The sequence below is a fragment of the Natator depressus genome, chromosome 12, assembly GCF_965152275.1.
Source record: "Natator depressus isolate rNatDep1 chromosome 12, rNatDep2.hap1, whole genome shotgun sequence".
Classification (NCBI taxonomy): Eukaryota; Metazoa; Chordata; order Testudines; family Cheloniidae; genus Natator; species Natator depressus.
The window spans coordinates 23,724,249-23,743,450 of record NC_134245.1 but is presented as its reverse complement, the minus strand read 5'-3'; the positions used below and the strand labels follow the sequence as shown (position 1 = coordinate 23,743,450).

The 19,202-nt window shown below is 39.4% G+C and overlaps 1 protein-coding gene across 1 annotated transcript in view; it reads left to right on the top strand.

The window, feature by feature from the left end:
* RHPN2 (rhophilin Rho GTPase binding protein 2) overlaps positions 1–19,202 on the top strand; it is a 42,696-nt gene that overhangs the window by 21,376 nt on the left and 2,118 nt on the right. The window contains exons 4-14 of the mRNA XM_074968727.1: positions 3,029–3,104; positions 5,537–5,614; positions 6,810–6,934; positions 7,857–8,023; positions 10,447–10,634; positions 12,201–12,357; positions 12,871–12,990; positions 13,699–13,893; positions 15,190–15,266; positions 15,352–15,498; positions 16,794–16,949. Of these exons, the coding sequence (XP_074824828.1) occupies positions 3,029–3,104; positions 5,537–5,614; positions 6,810–6,934; positions 7,857–8,023; positions 10,447–10,634; positions 12,201–12,357; positions 12,871–12,990; positions 13,699–13,893; positions 15,190–15,266; positions 15,352–15,498; positions 16,794–16,949 (1,486 nt within the window). The remainder of the gene's footprint in view (positions 1–3,028; positions 3,105–5,536; positions 5,615–6,809; positions 6,935–7,856; positions 8,024–10,446; positions 10,635–12,200; positions 12,358–12,870; positions 12,991–13,698; positions 13,894–15,189; positions 15,267–15,351; positions 15,499–16,793; positions 16,950–19,202) is intronic.

Sequence of the window (19,202 nt, the reverse complement as noted above, 5' to 3'; positions counted from 1 at the left end):
CGCCCATGTGGCGCTAAATAGGCTGCTGTGTGGCCGCACAGTTTACAAGGAATTTAGGTGAAGACCCAGGTTTTGGTGAAGATCTTGTGGCTGGAACAGTGGCCCTTCTGACTGTCATTTTAGTTGACCTCCTTTGAACTATTTCCTACATTTCCAATGATGTTCATATTATAAAGAACTCCAAACTGCAGGCATTATGTTATGTACAGTTTAACCAAGTCTGCATAAAGGACACATCAGTATTTCATGTGTCAAAGAGTGGCACTCTTTCTCCATACCTATAGACTATATACTCCCCTCTACTTATGCAATGCAGAGAAAAGGGGAAAGTCCCAAAGAATGCTAAGAAGAGGGAAGCCATGTAGGGGAAAAGGGTGGTATAGGCATATTACTACCTCAGTGACAACCTGTGTCCCCTCTGTGACCGCTGCAGAGAGAGCAGAGCTCTCAAAGAGCTGTACTACTTAGGAGGGCTATATGTCCTTCTTTCCTGTTTTAGGCATGATGTGAACCACATGTTCGCCAGTTGACAGGGATCTCTTAAAGGATATAATAATGTGTCTTTATACAACTCTGGTTGACCATCCTTGAAGAATGGATACAACTTTGGGCGCTTTTTGTACAGAATAGACACCAGAAAGTGGGATAAGACAGGTAAACCTGTCAAGCAGATCTGTTTCTAAACAGAGGGCCATATTCTCCCTCCACTCATACCTGTGCAACCCATACAGCAAAAACTGAGGGCAAAATCTGGCCCAGAAAGTTTCTGAGATGGTCACAGGAATCCTGAAAATGCAAATACCACTTATTTCTTTGTCTTCCTATGGCATATTATACACTTGTTCAGGAGGTGGGAGGAGAGTTTGCCCTGAAAATGTACATGAGAATACCCCTGTAGCCATAAAAATGCTCCTAGCGTGCCTGTGGGCCAATCCTTACTGTGTGGTCAAAGGATATTTTTCAAAACTGTGTGTCACACACCCAGTATATAAGAATAGAGAAGACTATTATTTAATCTATGGGTGTGGCACTTCAGTAGCTGAAAGCAGATATTGAATTTCTTTACGTTCATTTTAGAGTTGGCAGAAACACTGGTGTCCAGGGAAATTGTACACAAGCGTGGCTGCTTAATGAAGATGGATCATGAAAGAACATGTTAAATCAATATTAAATCAATATGTAATATTTTTAGTATCTTGGCTTTTATCAGATTATTTTTCAAAGGTAACTGCTGTAAAAGCATTAAAATAACAGTTCTTTCCAATATTTGGTTACATTAGACGTGTTGCACCCTCAAGTGTGTGTGTGGATTTGTGCCCCACTACCAGGGAGAATAGTTTTAAACTCCATCAGGGGCTCCATAGGAGCCCCCTGCAGATGCTGCCCAGTAGGTGAGCTGAATAAGCGCTGCTCCTTGGAGCCCTGGCTCTTCTCCTCCTCAGTTGGCCCTGCCTTCTTTCTGGATTGCACCAGCCAGCTCTAGGGACCTTCTTATGCTAACCTGGAGTTGTGAGTAGATTGCACTACTGCTCCCCTGGCAGACTTTTCACCACCAGGGACATGCATCACAGGTTCTGTTGGCTTTGCTGATGGAAACCTGTGAGTGAATCACTCCCACAGTATTTCGTAGTGAAAAAAGTCAGTTAAGTGTTTGCTGGAAAAAGAAAAGATCAGATAAACATATCCAGATGCCAAGGACACTTTTTTTTCCAAACAGACACTATTCCATCTTTCCTACTCATCATGTTGTAAATAATAACTGGAAGAAATCCTGAAATCAAATTCTCTGTTTGAAATGGGACATTTTGCTTAGGAAGAGTGGTGAAGACAGATTTCACAGTTGGGACCAAATGCTCATGATCTCCTTATTCATATGAGTAGTCCCACTAGCAAACAATAGGATTACTCTTATAATATGAGCAGGATTTGGTCCTTGATCAAGAGTTTTATTTTCCTTGAGGATCAAGGGGTTTTTGTTTTTTTTTAACATTGCCTTCTTGTATCTTATCACCCTCTGTGGAGATGCTTCTCAGGGTTGAATTCTTCCCCCACCCTAACATTTTCTAAAAATTAAATACACATGATGCAGTGGTTCTCAAACTTTTTACTATCAGGCTCCACTTATATCAAAACCAGTGAGCTCAGGCCTCACTTTACAATGTGCTAGAGACAATTTATGTATATCAACCATTAATGGACTAGTAGAATATTGAAGCATATGGAATTATCATAGCCCTTACTTGTGTATGTCTCTCTGCAGTGGCTGGTTTCTGCACATGTGGTTTATCCAGAGGTGGAAAGATTGATCCAAACTGATACAGACAAGTGATCTGTCAGTCCTCACTTTCTGTTTCCTTGGCCCCCTCTTTCTCTGGAGGAACAATGGCTCAAGGGCAACTCTCATTCCCTTCAGACTCCTTTCCCTTTGAGCTTCCATCCCTATGCCTATCCCCGATTCTGTCCCTCTCACCACACTGCCAAATGCAGCTGGCTTCTGCCTCTTCCTCTCCCAGTGGTTTATTCTGGCTGGGCGCCAGCAGGGGAGATAGAGGAAGGAAGAAGAGACCAGACAATCTTCCTTCACTCCTTACTCACATCACAGAGGCCCCTGGGGGCCAGAAGGAGTAATTGTACAGAGAGAGTTTAAACTCCATGGGAATCAAGAGCTCCCCCTGTCCACAAAAAAAGTTATTGGAGTCTCCAGATAAAATCTCACACACTGCGGCTGTTTACTTCACTTCTGTCATTCCTGAAATAGGAGCATTCATGTTTGGGTTTTATAATAATTTTTTTAAAATAAGGAAAATAACTTGTGTGGGACAGAACAGTCTGTGTAAAGGGAGCGTTACACAATTCTGAAATGCTTAAAGCCTCCTAGTGCAAATAAAAAGGTGCATGTTACATATGCTGTCATCAAGAGACACAGCTCCTTCTGTCTATGGTCACATGGAACAAGACAGGTAATTTTGCCAACAGAACAATAGAAAATAAGGAGTTAACTTTCTGTTTGTCTTTTCTTTTGCCACAGAGAGACTTTTAGCATTCCCCTGATACCACTTGGCCTGAAGGAGACTAAAGAAGGGGACTTTACAATCCCTCTTAAGGTAAGTTTCGAAGATACAGATTTTAGAATCAATATTTAACATGTAACACTGCTGTTATGTTTGAAGGTGCACAGCATTGTGTGCAAATTCTAAACATATTTTTATGTTTTATTTGCATTAATCTGATCAAGAACCAAGAATTTAGCACACCAAGAATTATCAAGGATTTGAGATCAGTTATGTCCTTCAGAAGATCTTTCCCAGTGACTTCAGTGGATTGACTTTTGATTTACATTTGTGTGAAAGCAAGATCAGGCCCACTGTCGAAGGCTGGGGAGGCTAAGCCTCCTCTAACCCAGGCCATGGCCCCACCTACACTCTGGCGCGAGGCCCTGCTCTTGCTCCCTCTCTCCCCCAAAGCTGGCGGGGTCCCAGTCAGGGGTGGCTTGGGCCAGCTGGGGGTAGGGCAGGCTGGCATGGGGTGGCTGGAATGGGCAGGCTGGAGCTCCTCTGGTCATTATGCGGGGGGGGGCCCTCGGGCAGAAGGGGCAGGGCTGGGGGAATATTGGGGTTCACCCGCTGCCCATGCCCACTGTTTTATGGCCCAGCTAGTGGTGGTGATGATGATGATAATAATAACCATTTATTGTTTGCACACTGCCCACACTTGTACTTGGTGCTCTACAATACAAATTAAACAAGGTCCCTGTCCAGATGTTACAGTCTAAATGAAGACCAATTAAATAATCTGGGTGTACTCACCTTTCTCCCCCTACTACCACGGCAGCTGGGGGATGGTTTGGCACCCAGGAAGGTAGTTCCAGTGTATTCAAGTGATTCTGATTTAGACTAAGATTTTCTGCTGGGGAGGGAACATGGCCAGAGCATGCTATGCCTGGGGGCAGGAAGAGGCTGTGGTGCAGAAGCAGCTATGACAGCTCTGCACTAAGGGAATACCCAGCTAGGACAGGGGAAGCCCCAGTTATCCCTGTATGTCAGCTTTAAGGGGGCTTTATGGTGCAAAATAGTTTTACTGGGTCCAGGGATCAGACCCATAGAGTGGATCCAATTTGCTTCCAGTTACATAGGTGTAGCTGCCAGTGCAGTCACATGAAATTGCACCTGATAGAACTGAGAGCAGAATTTGGCTCCTACAGAAAATGTAGTCTTTAACATTGTTTCAATTAAAAGGGCTTTGTTACTTCTATGTTTTGATTAGTTATGTGATATAATTTTCTGTGAGCATGATAAAGATCTGCTTTGGGGCACACAAAGTTTATGTCTGTCATGGATATTTATTCAGGTGAGCTCAGCTGTGTTCAGCATATCTGTATTTGAATTAGATGATGAAATCCATGGAAGAAGGCTTTCTTTGCCAGAGGCAGTGAAATAAAACAATCAGGAATAATTCTCCATGGAGCAAGTAAACAGCAACTGTTTTACCAAGCCAAGAACCACTTGGATTCAGAGCTTCACAAGGGACTTTAATCTGCATTCTTTCAAGCAAAACTCTTGCTGACTTTAATGGGAGTTTTAGAAATGAGTGTATGTTTGGAATCACGGAGAATTCTCTTTGGGTTTTCATTGACAGCTACTGTACAAGTTCTGCATGCTACTTAGTGGGAAATAGCTGTTTAAATCAGGAAGAAAGCTCTTTCTCAGTACTACTTTGGATCCTTTTTGAACTTTACAGCTCAAATTCAGAGGATGAATTGTAAAGCTGGTGTAAGCTAAACTCCCTTACGCTAATTAAGACTCCCACATACAGACTCCTCCCTTAGCTCTGTATACCCCCAGTCTCCTACTGTGGGAGTCTAAGTTGGTGCATCTAACCATGACAAGGAGCCAGAAGAAGGCGTAAGCTGAAAAAACCCTCATCGTACTTTAACTTACCCCTTGAAGTCAATGGAGTTACACTGAAGTAAAATGAGAAAATCAGCCCCCCTTTTACTAACTTAAACTCTCTTAGACATCACTTAAGAATTTGGCTCCACTTCTTCATCTGTAGGTTATTCTTGATTGGCCATATTCTGCTGCCATTTATACCAGTGTAGTTTCATTAAACTCAGTGGAGTTTCACCAGTATAACTAAGAGCAGAATTTGACACAATATCTTTCTATTAATGAATCTGCACGATCATTTGACTCCCTTGTTTTGTATTTAATAGGTTCAGGTGTCATTTTCAAAACTATTAACTGCAGTTTGAAAAAAATGTGGAGAAAATATTATAGTTGTTTCGAGTCCGCTACACAAGATTGGGTTTCTTATATTTGATACAAGATGAAGATATTACCTCGAAATCTTGTCTGTTATAGTTTTTCCCCTCTTTTAAAAATCTGACATATATAAATACAACACCATTTATTACTAATGAGTAGAAACTTTGCAAATCATGAAATTTTTGAATATTCAGGGCACTGTTAATGTTTGCAGAGAAATCAAAGACTTTGGCCTGAAAGAGTAAGGGTATTCCACATTTTATTTTGTTTAGGACTTTATCCTGGAACATTACAGTGAAGACAGTTCTGACTATGAAGATGAAATAGCTGATCTTATGGATTTGAGACAAGTAGGTTTGATTGTGCATGTTAATTCTCTTTGTGACTATGCCACCATATCCAGTTTTAATCTTGCAGATTTTTATTAATAATGTTCATATATGGTTAGATTGTGGCACTTTTACTGACTAATACTTTGCTCCAGGTTACCTTACTTCCACTTATTTCTGCTCCCAAGATATATAAAATGACAGCCTCCATATCCCAAGGACTCTATAATGCAACATTTCCATTAGTGATTTGGAAGTCTCACTGATAAAATTTGCAAATGACAAAGATTGGCAGAGTGGTAAATAATGAGGACAGGGTAGTCATAAGGTGTGATTTGTATCACTTGGCAGCTGGGGCCCATTCAAACAAAATGGGTTTCAGTACAGCTGTATGCAGAGTTGTACATCTAGGAATAAGGAATGCAGGCCATACCTATAGAATGGGGGAGAGGGAGGACTGAAATATGGAAAACAGTGATATTGAAAAGGATTTAGGGGTCATAGTGGACAAATACCTCTGTATGAGCTCCCAGTGCAGTGGTGTAGGAAAAAAGGGCTATTCCTCACATATAATCCTGCATCTTGGCAAGGGTTTAGACTAGATGACCTTGCGGTCCCTTCTAACCCTATGATATAGATAAAACAGGTGAAGAAAAGCGTGGGGTGAGAAAATGATGTAACAAGAAAGCAAAGTAACTGAGCAGTTTGACACAACTTGAAAATTCAAAAGTATTGTTTGTTTTTAAAATATTGTTTAAATTGTAATGGTGGAATAAAGTAAAGGTTTGAAGTGAGGCATGAAAGCAGGAGTGGAGTAAATAGTAGGGGTCTGTAGCACAATACTAGTAATTTCTATTTACTAGATGTTGGTGGTTCAAATGTTCTTCTATAGTTCACATCATACCTACTGTCCAACATTGTATTTCAACATGCGCGAGATTTGCCTGTCACACACTACCTCCCATGTGTTTCCCTAGGGCCACATACAGCCTCCTCTCCAGCTGCAGAACTCTGTTATTCAGAGTTGGGTGCACACGTCAAGGGCAGGCTGTGCTCCTATACTTCTAATTCCTATATTCCAGACACTTTATATTAGGCAAAAGTCCCACTGATTTTAGTTGAGCAGAACTGTGGCCTCAGTGTGTTACATTATTCACTCTGAAACTAAACAGAATGCATTGTGTGAACGTATGTTTTTACATATCTGAACTTTAAGGCCTGCCGTACTCCCAGCAGAGATGAATCCGGCATTGAGATGTTGATGAGCTATTTCATTCAACTTGGCTTTATAGAGAACAGATTTTTTCCACCTACCAGACAAATGGGGATTTTATTTACCTGGTAAGTTTTTTTAGAACACTGTTAACCTTGAACTAGCTCTGTGTAATTTGAAACACTTATATTTTTCTTGTACAGTAAGTTTTCATATTTATACTGATAGACACTCTCTTTAATTTGTACAGTAAAGTTCTTAAGAGAATAAGGCCCTTTCTGTGCTGAGAGTAAGGTCTGTGAAGGGCCATAAGAATTCTCTTTAAATGTCCGCACATCCTACCTGGCTTTTGGGTCTTGGTGTGTACGAGCACATAGAAGCAGGTGGGGAAAGAGAAAAGCCTTGATTACATCCTTACTACTTGCTGGGCAGCATGGTGAAAATGGGGGAATATTGTGATTTGCTGCTGATACTCCTTGGGTGGTTCAATTTACACCTCACCCCTTGCTCAGGCTGTAGTATGAAACACAATCTAGTCCTGTGTTATTGGAACTACAAGATGTATACGCTAAGAGTATCTACTACTGTCTATCTTAATTTGTAATGAATAGGAAACACTACATAGTCTAAAATATCAGAGGATTGTAGAAAGACTTCTGCACTGGCTCAAAATGGCAAGTGCTATGATATACTGCACCATTATCAACGGGAGAAGAATGTGACTCAGTGAATTTAAATCTTGTGTTTGTGAATAGAACAGGAGACTCCTACAATTTGGTCAAGAAAAACTATTTGAGTACCAGTTAAGCATTGCAAGAAGGGAAACATTGCTTTTAAGAAAGTTCAATAAATCCACTCACTAGCTCCTGGAGCTCAGGGATATATTTGCATTACATGCACGTGATTATGAATTACCATAAGTTTCAGCAGAAGCAGAAAAGGCATTACAGATCCTCTTCTGAACAATAAAATGAAAACACTGGTATCTCTGTGCTCACTTGTCTTTTTATGCTTATTTCATTTTGCCTTCTCCCCCTGCACCCACCCCAGGTATGATTCCTTCACAGGCGTCCCTGTCTGTCAGCCAAATTTGTTGCTAGAAAAAGCCAGTATTTTATTTAATATTGGAGCCCTCTACACACAGATTGGTACAAGATGTAATCGGCAGACCAAGCCTGGACTTGAAAATGCTGTTGATGCTTTTCAGAGAGCTGCAGGTATGTAAAGAGAGAAGGAGCTGTGGTTTATTTGCATATTGAAAATATGGGGGAGGTTATTTCTGGGGAGGTCTCAGTCAGTCTCTTACATACAGAGCTATACATTCAATATTGACTTTTGGTTTTATTAACACAGTCCAAACAGAAAAGGAGCTGGATTGAAACCCAAAGGTCCTAACAAGGATCTGTACTAGGCTTTAATTAAACATTCCTGTTAGTCTTAGTTTAACATTTCAAAAACCTGGAGCTGCTGTCTGAACAACATGTTTGGTAAAGACAAAGTGACTATTGTAGTCAATGATTAATTAGCTGTACATTCACCTTTTTTTTTGCCTTTTCTCCATTACATCACTGTAACTGCATTGACTTGTGTAAAATGTGTGTGATGGGAGTGAATAATCAGGCCTATAGCATCTACATTTTAAAAATGTTTTAAAACAATCAAGTCTATTTTGATCCCAAATGAAGCTTATTGTCCAGTTGAGGTCAATGGTAAATTTGCCATTGACTCCGTATAGGAGCAGGATCTATGCCCATAATGAATCACTGGAGTTTCTATTCTGCTGTGTCTGTGGTAGTTAATGGGAGCTACACCCCTTGAGCTAACAGGCTATAACAGTTCTGATTTTCATTAGGGTAGGTTTCGGAACAAAACCCCTTCATTTCTTAGATAAAAGTCATCATATAAGCATAAGGTATTGTATTACTCATAGTATTTACAGGTGTTTAGAGGCAGTCTTAATATCTGTGAAATGAAAATGTGTTGCAAGATGATAATTATAATCCTCAACTGCTGACTTCCAATTTTGTAAAATGCTATCATAGTTGTTAATCACTGAACAAACAGTGTTACTTTAATAGCCCTAGTTCTTGTATTCAAACTATATAGAGATTTAGAAAATATGGCTTTGTTAATTTTTAAATAGATTTTTGTTTTGCCACACTTCTAGAAAGACAAGAAGTCTGTAGAGGTTTCAGCATTTGTGAAATAAGAGAATTTCCCTTTAAAATTAAATATATTCCTATGTAGAGCAATAGCTATATCAGTGTTTTGCTGGAGCTATATTAAGTCATAAACTGCAGCACATCATCTGCAGCCAAAATACCTTTTGCAGGGCCCCACAACAACATGCACTCTGTAGGCTCTTCATTGTACCTGTGCATAGCTCTGTAACACGTACACTATGTTAACAGAGTGACATGATATAGTACACGTAGTAGCTGTTCTGTACGGGTGGACTGAAGTTGTTGCACTGTTTCAATACATACCAGAGCCCTCAACATGGATAGTAAAAAATATCTGAATTATTTATCACATAAAGAGAAATAAATTGAGGCACCAGAAAATGAGGATGCTTTTCTGGACTTTCAGAGCCAATTCCATTTATTTCTTAAGGAATCAGAAGCTCAGATGGGCTTGACAGATTTTTGTAAAGTATAAGGGCTTATTGATTGATAGCCTGTGATTAAAATTTGAGTAGTGGCAGGTTCTGTCTCCAAAAGTGTAAAAGCTAACACACTAATAAAATAACGAACATAGCCAGAAAGAACTAAAAAGTAGTGACAATGAGTGACAGATATTATAACAATACAGGGGGAACTTCCATAGCCCCAGGTACTGCTGTGATACTTGTTCAGTAGCTTTGGGAAAGAAGCTCTAGCAGAACTTGATAAACCAGTTGGATGAGATGAATGGGATATGTTACATTTTAATTCTTGTGAGCATTATTTATTTTTTACACTACAGTTAATGTTTGTTTTAATTTTCTAAATGATAGATTAGTGGAAGTGGATGACTGAAGCAGAATCTCATCTTGCCCTGCTGAACATACTGTTCCAGTTTACTTATGGAACAGCACTAGACTTGAGCACTCAGTCCACTGAGCCTACTTTTGGAGTGTTTCCAAGATTAGTTAAATTGTTCTTTTTTTGTTGTAGGGGTCCCTCACTACCTTTTCAGAGTCCTAAGGATTCCCTCTCTCTTTCTTATTCCTGTGTAACACACCACCCTTAGGTCCCTGTAGAATTGTCAGTATGTTCCCAGTAAAGCACCACTCGAAAAATCAGCCAGAGGAGTTCTTCTAAGTGAATCTTAAGGCATTGCTCCCCTTGTCCTGCCCCACAGGACAGCTTCTGTAGCCTCTATGAATGATAACCTAGGACTGGGAACTGAGCACAGCTGTCTTAGATGGTAATACAGAACACTAACCCATATGACAGTGGGTCATTTTAACTCTTCACACTTAATAAGAATCCATTTCGGATCATTTAATTTGGCTGAGTAATTTCTAGAAAATATATTTTCAAGTTTCTCAACTGTCTTATTTGCTACTTTTCAATTGTACTTGATAATTTGTGAATTGTGATCACCTGTAAAAGTCCTTTTCTGTTGTAATAATTAGAAAAACTTTTTAAAAATTCAGGTATTTTAAACTACCTTAAGGAAACATTTACTCACACACCAAGTTATGACATGAGCCCGGCCATGCTGAGTGTACTGGTCAAAATGATGCTTGCTCAAGCTCAAGAGTGTGTCTTTGAGCAGATCAGTCTCCCTGGAATACGAAATGAATTTTTCACACTAGTGAAGATGGCTCAGGAAGTTGCTAAGGTAAGCCATGAGACTTAGTGTTTTTAAACCCACACCAAGTTTGTTTCCAGTGCCAAATCACTAGCTTAAAACTCTACCACAGTGCCCGTTTATTAAACCTTTAAAGCAGTTTTGTGACTTTGGTTTAAAGTATTGAGTGCAAAATGCTAATTGCTGTTAATGTTTTTTATAAAAACTGAACCTATGAAGTTACAGGGACTCATGTCGAGTTGTTGGCACAGTATGAAAACCTAATATGTAATCTGTTTGCAAGGTTGTATGTTCTAACATAAATACAGCGAGTTATGATGGAAGTAGTGACACATCCTCAAGAGTGCCACTAAAATAGGAACATAGGATCTCCTGGATCATTGAGTCCAGTCCCCTGCTACTGCAGGTAATCTTGTCACATAATAAGAGCTGTTCCATTAAAAAAAATGTATCTAATGGAAACAAATACCAGAACAGCAACTGGACAGTGAATTTATTTACTGAAGTTGTGTGTGGTTCATGTTAGCAAATTAAAGTACACAACTCCTTGTAATTCTCACTGAGAATTAATAGGATTATTTCTGACAAAAATGTATGAGTAGTTATGACAATACCATTTGATTCCATAAAGTAGATGACCAGCTCCTGCCTCCAGATCAACATGTGAAGGAGGTGTCAGTTGGTTATGTGGCACCACTTATGCCCCTCTCCCATTAACTGCTGCCAAATGCTGATCTGGCTTTACTTCTGCAGCTGGGGACTGGGTTGGCTATATATCCTGCCCACCACTAACCATCCTCCTTCCCCCCCGAAAAGTTTCACTGATCCATCCCAGAGTTATGTGTATTGTACTGGCAGCATGGTGGGCAAGAGTTAGTTATGGTTTGGTAGTGATGGGATTGCAAAACTTTCACAGGCTTACTCACAAATAAGAAGGCAGGCTCTGACGTGGAAGATAATCCACCATACTCATCTGAACATAGGTAACAAACTGAGACATGAAGGTTCACTCAACCAATTCGTAGCATCAGATAAAGGTCATACAGTACCCGACTCTAAATAAGATGGGCAAAACTTGTCCTGCCAACCTTAAAGAGCCTCCACGGACCAAACTCCTTTCATGTGTAACCTAATGTCAGCTTTGAATCCAGCTTTCCTGAGCTGACAAATGTGTTTATTAAAACACTGATCTGATCTACCCTCTTTTCAGCTGCATTAACAAGCCAAGATTTGCTTGCAAATTATAGAAGTGTGTGGATATTTATATTATATTTCATATTGTGACATCATAGAAATTAGAGATGGAAAAGACCAAATAAGTGATTTAGTTCAATGTCATATAGGATTATTCTATACAATATATTTTACAGTGTTGTATTCAGTCTAGTTTTAAATATCTCCAAAGATAAAGCTTCAATTTTCCTTTTAATTTCATCCCGCCTAGTCCTTGTATCAGTGTAAAATTTCCTCTTGCTCTCCTCGGTGTAAATAAGCCTTCAAATATTTGTAGATGGTTATCATATCTCCTCGTGCTAATAACAGAGCTCCTAATTTTAAAGGTAACTTCTCATACCTAGATGTGTGTTTTTATTTTAGGTTGGAGAGGTTTACACGCTTGTTAACACTGCAATGAATCAGGCACCAGTCAAGGCGAACATCCCTTATTCCTGGTCAAATATGGCAAAAATAAAATCAGACCATTACAAAGCTCTGGCACATTACTTCGTTGCTACTCTACTGAGTGACCACCAGTGTAAGAATCCCTTGGTTTTATTTATATATCCATATAAACAACTGCTATTAAGAAAGGTTTGTACTGAGGCCAGGACCGGGAGTTAGGAACTCCAGAGTTCTAATACGGACTCTTTCCATGGAATTCCTTTATGGCCTTGAGTAATTTCCCCATCTGGAATATGGAAATAATACTTTCTGCCCTTCTTTCCAGGATTATTGAGAATATTTATTAGCTAATACTTACAAAGAGACTTGAAAAGTGTTATATATGAGCTAAGTAATATTATCACTAAGTTAATCAGTTCTCGTGAATAGAAAATTAGAGTTCAGGCAGCATTTAGTAAAATTAGTTCTTGATTTTTTAAAAAAAGGTCAGAATAATAATCTGGAGTGAAATCACATATTTAGAAGAATGTTTCCAAAATATTACTACTTACTCTCCCCCCACCCCTCCATCTGCACTCCACCTGCCTGAAGGTACCTGGCACAGAGACACATTAAAGTAGCTAACATTTTATGTATGTTGATATAGTGCATCCCAGTGATGATGAAGACAAACAGGAAAAGGCCTGGTCCCAACTGCATGACTACATGCCAGAAGGATTGACGTCCCTAACCATTTTAAGGGATAAAGTTCAGCGAAAACGATTAGGTAATTGCAGACTCTACTCAGCGAGTGTATAACTGTTCTAAATTACAATACAGAGAAATATTATCTGTTACAAATAGATATAGTGAGCGGTATATATACAGAATATATATGCTATAGCTGCATCAGGCAAAGCTCATGTAACCAATTTTATTACATGATTATAACTGGTGTGTTCCCATTATTAAGTGTGTCAGTTAAGAGGAAAATTATGTTTTGAAGAGAAAAACATGTCTTTCTCGAAATTCAAGCTGTGGCAATAATAGGATGAATTGGGTTCTGTTACACCATGTAGCTCATTAAAATCAATTGAAATGTGGCAGAATCTAGTTCAACTTCTTGTGTTACAGTGACTTAGAATTATACATGAAGCTGACTTACTTTTGAAAATGTCTCTATATTAGGAATACATAGGCACTAAAACCACTGATGTAATCAAGTTAAATCTTAAGCCAAGGGTTTGATTCTGCAACACTTCAGTGAATAAGTAATCTTTACTCATGCTGCTACTCCCACAAAATCAGTGGGACCCACTCACATGAGAATCACTTAGTTGATCAAGAATCATATGATTGGGCCTTCAGCCTTGCCTTCCTGTTGGATAAAATGTTTGGTGAAGATTGTTAGAAAAATCATCTTAGCCTTATGTATTGTTTACATTACAATTAAAATAAAAGGCAAACGATTGCTAATGGTTTCTACTTTCTTTAGGGAAAGCACATTTACGCAAAGCCATTGTTTATCATGAAGAAGCACTGAGGGTCTGTGGTTTGTGCAAACAGCTTCGGAATATTGACATTCTTCAGGAGATCCTGTCAGTTGCTCACAAGCGTTCACTTACCAAGTATGCTCAGCATGAGCAGGAAGATGACTTCCTGAGTTTAATGGAAGCATCCTCTGTCCTTCGTAAGTATCCCCAACTGAAAATCAAGATTTTCCAAAGGGACTAGCGATTTTGGGTGTCCAAGTTAAGGCATGTTAAAAGGAGCCTAGTTTTCAGAAAGTGGTGAGCACCCACTTCTGAAAAACCAGCTCCCTTTAAAGGTGTCTCAAGTAACACACCAAAAAAATTGTGGCCAAAGAGCATGGAGAAGCACGTTTTGTGCAGTGAACTTAGTCTGTTGATTAGTCCCTAAGTAACAGTGAAAGAATTGTGTAGTTTTGCTACTTTGGTGCCTCTAAGCACATTCATACCATATAGGCTGGTTGCCTGAGATGAGATTTCAGGAAGCCTCCTCTGCACCTTCATATTTAGGGGATGATTGTAAGAAGACCTCCTGGAAGTATGTCAGTCTTTGGTGAATGCATCTTTCAGATATAGTGGGCTATGGTGGGTGAAGAAAGCACCTTCTCTTTGTTAAAATCTCTCTGGCTATAAAATGTGGTTTACTTTGCTTTACATTTTTAATCTCTTCCCACAGTTATTGGCATAAGATCTGTACTATAGGAGAGCATAGAGGAAAGAGAAGTTAGTTGACTGTGAACTTGAATGCTACTGCTTCCTCCTGCATCAATCCAGACCATCTACCCTTTAAAAAGCATAAACAGACTGAGTTCTTTCTTTTGTTTGTTGAGCTCTACTTGGATTTTTAGTATATACTCTGAAGAAGCCTTGTGGAACCTGACATTTCATTTTGCTAACATAATGATGTCTGTGTCCATATGTTGATTTATCCTGAGGCTTGGAAAGATTAGATTTTTAATTGGCAAATGTTGATAAATGTCAGTTTTGCTCTACACGTGCACACAAATATTTCCATCAAAATTTACAAATTGGCAAAGAAAGAAAAATACTGCTTTAGAACTTATTGGAGTTGAAAGATATTTACTTTGTCAACATCATATCAAAATATACAATTTGGGTTTTAATAGTTTTACTGTTTTGAATCTGTGTCTGTCATTAAATAATTGTCTGGCCCTCTGTTTCCCACAACTGTGAACATTTAAATTGATTTTAAAAAAAAAGCTCTTAAAAATAAAAACATTGATATTTGTTAAAATTATAAAAAAAATAAAAAGTTGAGTTCTGACAAGCTTACTTGTCCTACAGTCTACTAGCGGTGTAGGAGAAACTAATAGCTTGAGTGTAAAAAGGGTAGCATGTGAAGCTTCCTTTGCCCATCCTGCCAATAGAAGCTTTTTCAGTGTTTGGCTGTCAATCTGGAACTTGAAAACTAGTTTGTTTTTTCACTTTTGTTTTAGCGAAAACAGAGCATAAAGTAGAAATGGTTGTTCCTCAGTTCTCCAAGGTGAAAGTGAAAGACTTCTTTGAGAGGCTGGTAGGTAGCACACTATAATGCCTAATACTTGCTTGTGAGCCATTTTGCTGTTAATGACTATGTTCTGCCACTCTGCATCCTACAGGGCCCATTGCCTGTGTTTTCTGCCAAGCAGAGATGGACAGTGCCACGCACTATTCATTTCCATTGTCAAGAAGGGGAACTGGGATTCACTCTTAAAAGGGGCCCACCCGTGCAAGTTCACTGTCTCGATCCCTGCTGTTCTGCTGCAGTAAGTAGAGAGTGGAGTTTTAATAATTTTCTCTCTAGGTTCTTCTAAGTCTGCTGTGATTTCTCAATCTAGCCAAGTCATATGCAACAGTAAGGCACCCAGATTTGTGCAAATAAAATATTCTCTGTACCAATCACATCAGTGTGTTTTTTAAAGAACTAAATGTAATACACTAACACACCAACATTAGAAATTATCTGTTTTAAATGCAAAAAAGACAAGGTAAATGCAGTGATAAATAATTTGAACACCTGAATTCAGGAAATGCAGCTCACTTGCATTGGCATGTGGAGTATTTCTGAATTTTAATTAAGCTGTTAAATGCAATGCCATACTACATACAGCACCTGCAATTTGAGCAGGTTAACAGTGCAGTGTTAACTTTAACATTATCTAACTCTAATGTGAAGATTACGAATTTAAAATAGGACTGATTCCTTCTTTTGTGTACATTTAATAAATAAAGATGACCCACAAGTACCATAATCAAATACATTATTCACCATCTATTTCAGAAGGCTGGAAGAAGAAAAGCCATGAGAGAGAAGGGGGAGAAAAAGGGCAGTGCGTAGAGGCAAATATCAGGAAACGAAGGAGAAAGCGTATGGGAGGGAATAGAATGTGCCGGTGCTTCCTAATATGTAATCCTCTTTTGTGAATGGGAGGAAAGGGAAAAGGAGGGATACAGAGAAGAGAGAACATGCACAAGAGAAAAGAAGAGGCATAACTAAAGCACAGTGAAAAGCAGAAGCAAGCATTGACCTGCTAACCCCAGGGTTGTGAGTTCAATCCTTGAGGGGGCCATTTTGGGATCTGGGGCAAAAAAAATTGGGGATTGGCCCTGCTTTGAGCAGGGGGTTGGACTAGATGATCTCCTGAGGTCCCTTCCAACTCTGATATTCTATGATGCAGCAAAGACTAAATAAGTTTATATTAAAGTACAAATTAAAAAGTGGAAGAGTGAGAAAGAAAAAGGATAAAATATCTAATAATAAAATGATGGGAAAGCCAAACTAAACAGTTTAAAAATTAAAGATTTTTATGAAAGAAAAATAGAAATGCAAAGAACACAAACAGGAGACAGGAAAATGTAATAATTATACTCTAATCAAATTAATGTATTGCAAAAAAGGGTAAAAAGGGTAATTTTATGTGCATTAAAATGGTGCTTGGTGTTTTGTTCTGTGATGTCTGAGTTTTGTATGAAGCCTGGAAGGGGAGAAAAATACCTTTGGAGAAAGAAACTTTGCACAACTCCAGCTGATGCTAATAATTTGCACAAAATTATTTTACAGTTAAAGGGTCTGAAAGAAGGAGACTATATTGTTTCAATTGATGGCCTGGATTCCAAATGGCTGGAAGTGAATGATGTCTTGGAAAAGTTCAAAAGCATGGGAGAGCACAACATTGAGATTAAGGTTATTAGCTGTCAGGATACGATGGCTTCTCTGGTAAGTAATGGGACAGCTACTTTTCTAAACCTGAAGAACATTCAGTAAATTGAAAAAACTGCCTCACTTTGGGAAGTGAATGCTATCTAATTTGACATAGCCAGATGTCGTGGATTGCTGGTGAATCTAGGCCTCAATCCAGCAAAGCACTTAAGCTTGTGTTTAAAGGATTCCATTGTGATAAATGGGTCTACTCACATGCTTACAGTTAAGCCTATGTGTAAATGCTTTGCTTAATGAAGGCCCTAGGTGATTCCTATAGATGTAGGGCCATCGTGCCAGCTTTAGCCGTGAAACTCCACAAAGATTAATTCTACTGGTAATTCCAAGAGTTACATCAGTTTTCTTTCCAAATTGACCACGAGGGTGACCCAAAATTGGTATGGTGCTTTACCCCCTCCCTGCTTCCCACTCCATGGCATCATGCCTTCCTCAAGAGCCCTACTCCCATGAAGTGCCTGCTGTGCTAGAGAGAGAGCCTGGGGCCTGGTGCAAGATGCAAAAGCCATGCTATGACCAAATGTCAGGTCCTGTCATAAAGCAGACGCTTGCTTACAGGTTCACTGTCTGGTACATGAACTTAGCAAAGGCATGGCTTGGCAAGCATTGCTAAAACATAGGCACTTCTAAGAAGTACTAGGTACTCATGTAAACACATTCCAGAAGGCTAGTACAGGTATACCCCAATGTAGAGGTGTAATATAAACACAATCATAGGCGATGGTATAGGAACACACCAACCCTGAGTAAGACAAGGATGGTAGGACAGGATAAAGGATGAAGAAGCTTTGTTCAAACCAACAGGTACAAGGCATAGGGTTGGTAACCTATGACATCAGGAATGGAATACATAACTTGTTTGTATCAATGGATGAAAGGAAAAAGTTATAGGAGGGACACCTTTGTCCAGCATAGGGGGAAGCAGAAACTTGTGCTGCTGACTGAGCTGGTCCATTGTCACGCGCATACATGTGTTAGTGCACCCGTAATCATGGAGCCAGGGCACTAGGATGATGCTTCCTTGATTACAAACCGGGCTGAGTGCCTTCACCATGAGACCAAGTCTGTGTTCTTTCTGGGTAGTGCTAGTTAGGTCTGTTGAACCAGCTATCTGTGCAGGGATGGGACCGTATATGGAGAGAACACACATGCACGTCAACTAACACCACCTGCCAGTAAACATATCTGAATGCTCCTGCAGCGGGAGCAAGAGAAGAAGTTTCACTGTGTGGGAAACAGTTTACTACTGTGTCAGAAACCATGGCTGAAATTTGGTTCTAGCACTTAATCCTTTGGGGAAAAAAACTGTTGCTTAAAACCATTTTCATTAACATTTCTGTTTCATAGCATAGGCAAGAATGGAAAGTAAGGGGGTTGTACTTTAAACTTTCCCCCTAAAAATATCATGCCTACCTCCCATGTATCTCCACAAATGGTAATAAAGGCAGACAGTCTAAAATGGCTGCTGGCATTTTTGTCAGCCTATTGTATAACAGGTGGTCTACACTGCTGTTGTACCATTACTAGCACTGGCAACAAACAAATTAGACAATATCTTCAGTGCAGAGAGAGCCCTGTGTTTGTGTCTTCAAACTTTCCCTCTCCCTGAACCTTTACATTGAATGGGGGAAGTTTACACTGTATTTGTATTGTAGCACAAACCCCCAACAGAGACCCCACTGTACTAGTTACTGCACGTGCCTCTAATGAGAAGACAATTTATGTCCCAAAGAGCTTGCAATCAAAGTAATCGCATCTCTCAATGCTATCATTCAGACTGTCTGGCTGCAAACTCAAAACTGTTAATCAAACTTAAAATAAAATTTAAAAAAATTCTTAGTTTCTGGTGTATACAAAATCGAACAAAAAAGTTAAATACTGTATCACCACCACTTTCCACCATGCATTTTCATGTGTACATCTGAGTGATTTTAAAAAAGGCAGTCATGTTCACTTGACAAATGGAGCAACTCACAAACAGAAAGAAGGGAACGGACTTGCCCACGGTTACATATGATGTTTTCACTGGGAATATTTGTAAACATTTTTCTCTGCCCATGCAGCTCCACTGGTGGAAGGGGTAGTGCAGACAGGGTGCACTACCTACTCAGTGGTAAAACAAAAACCAAACACATTCCACATTTGGTAGCACTAGCCAGAAAACAAACTTGTTTTTTCTCCACATTGAGAAGCACACAAACAGTCAGTGGCGGAGTAGAGAAGAGAACCCAAGTCTTTCAGCTCTTAGCTGTG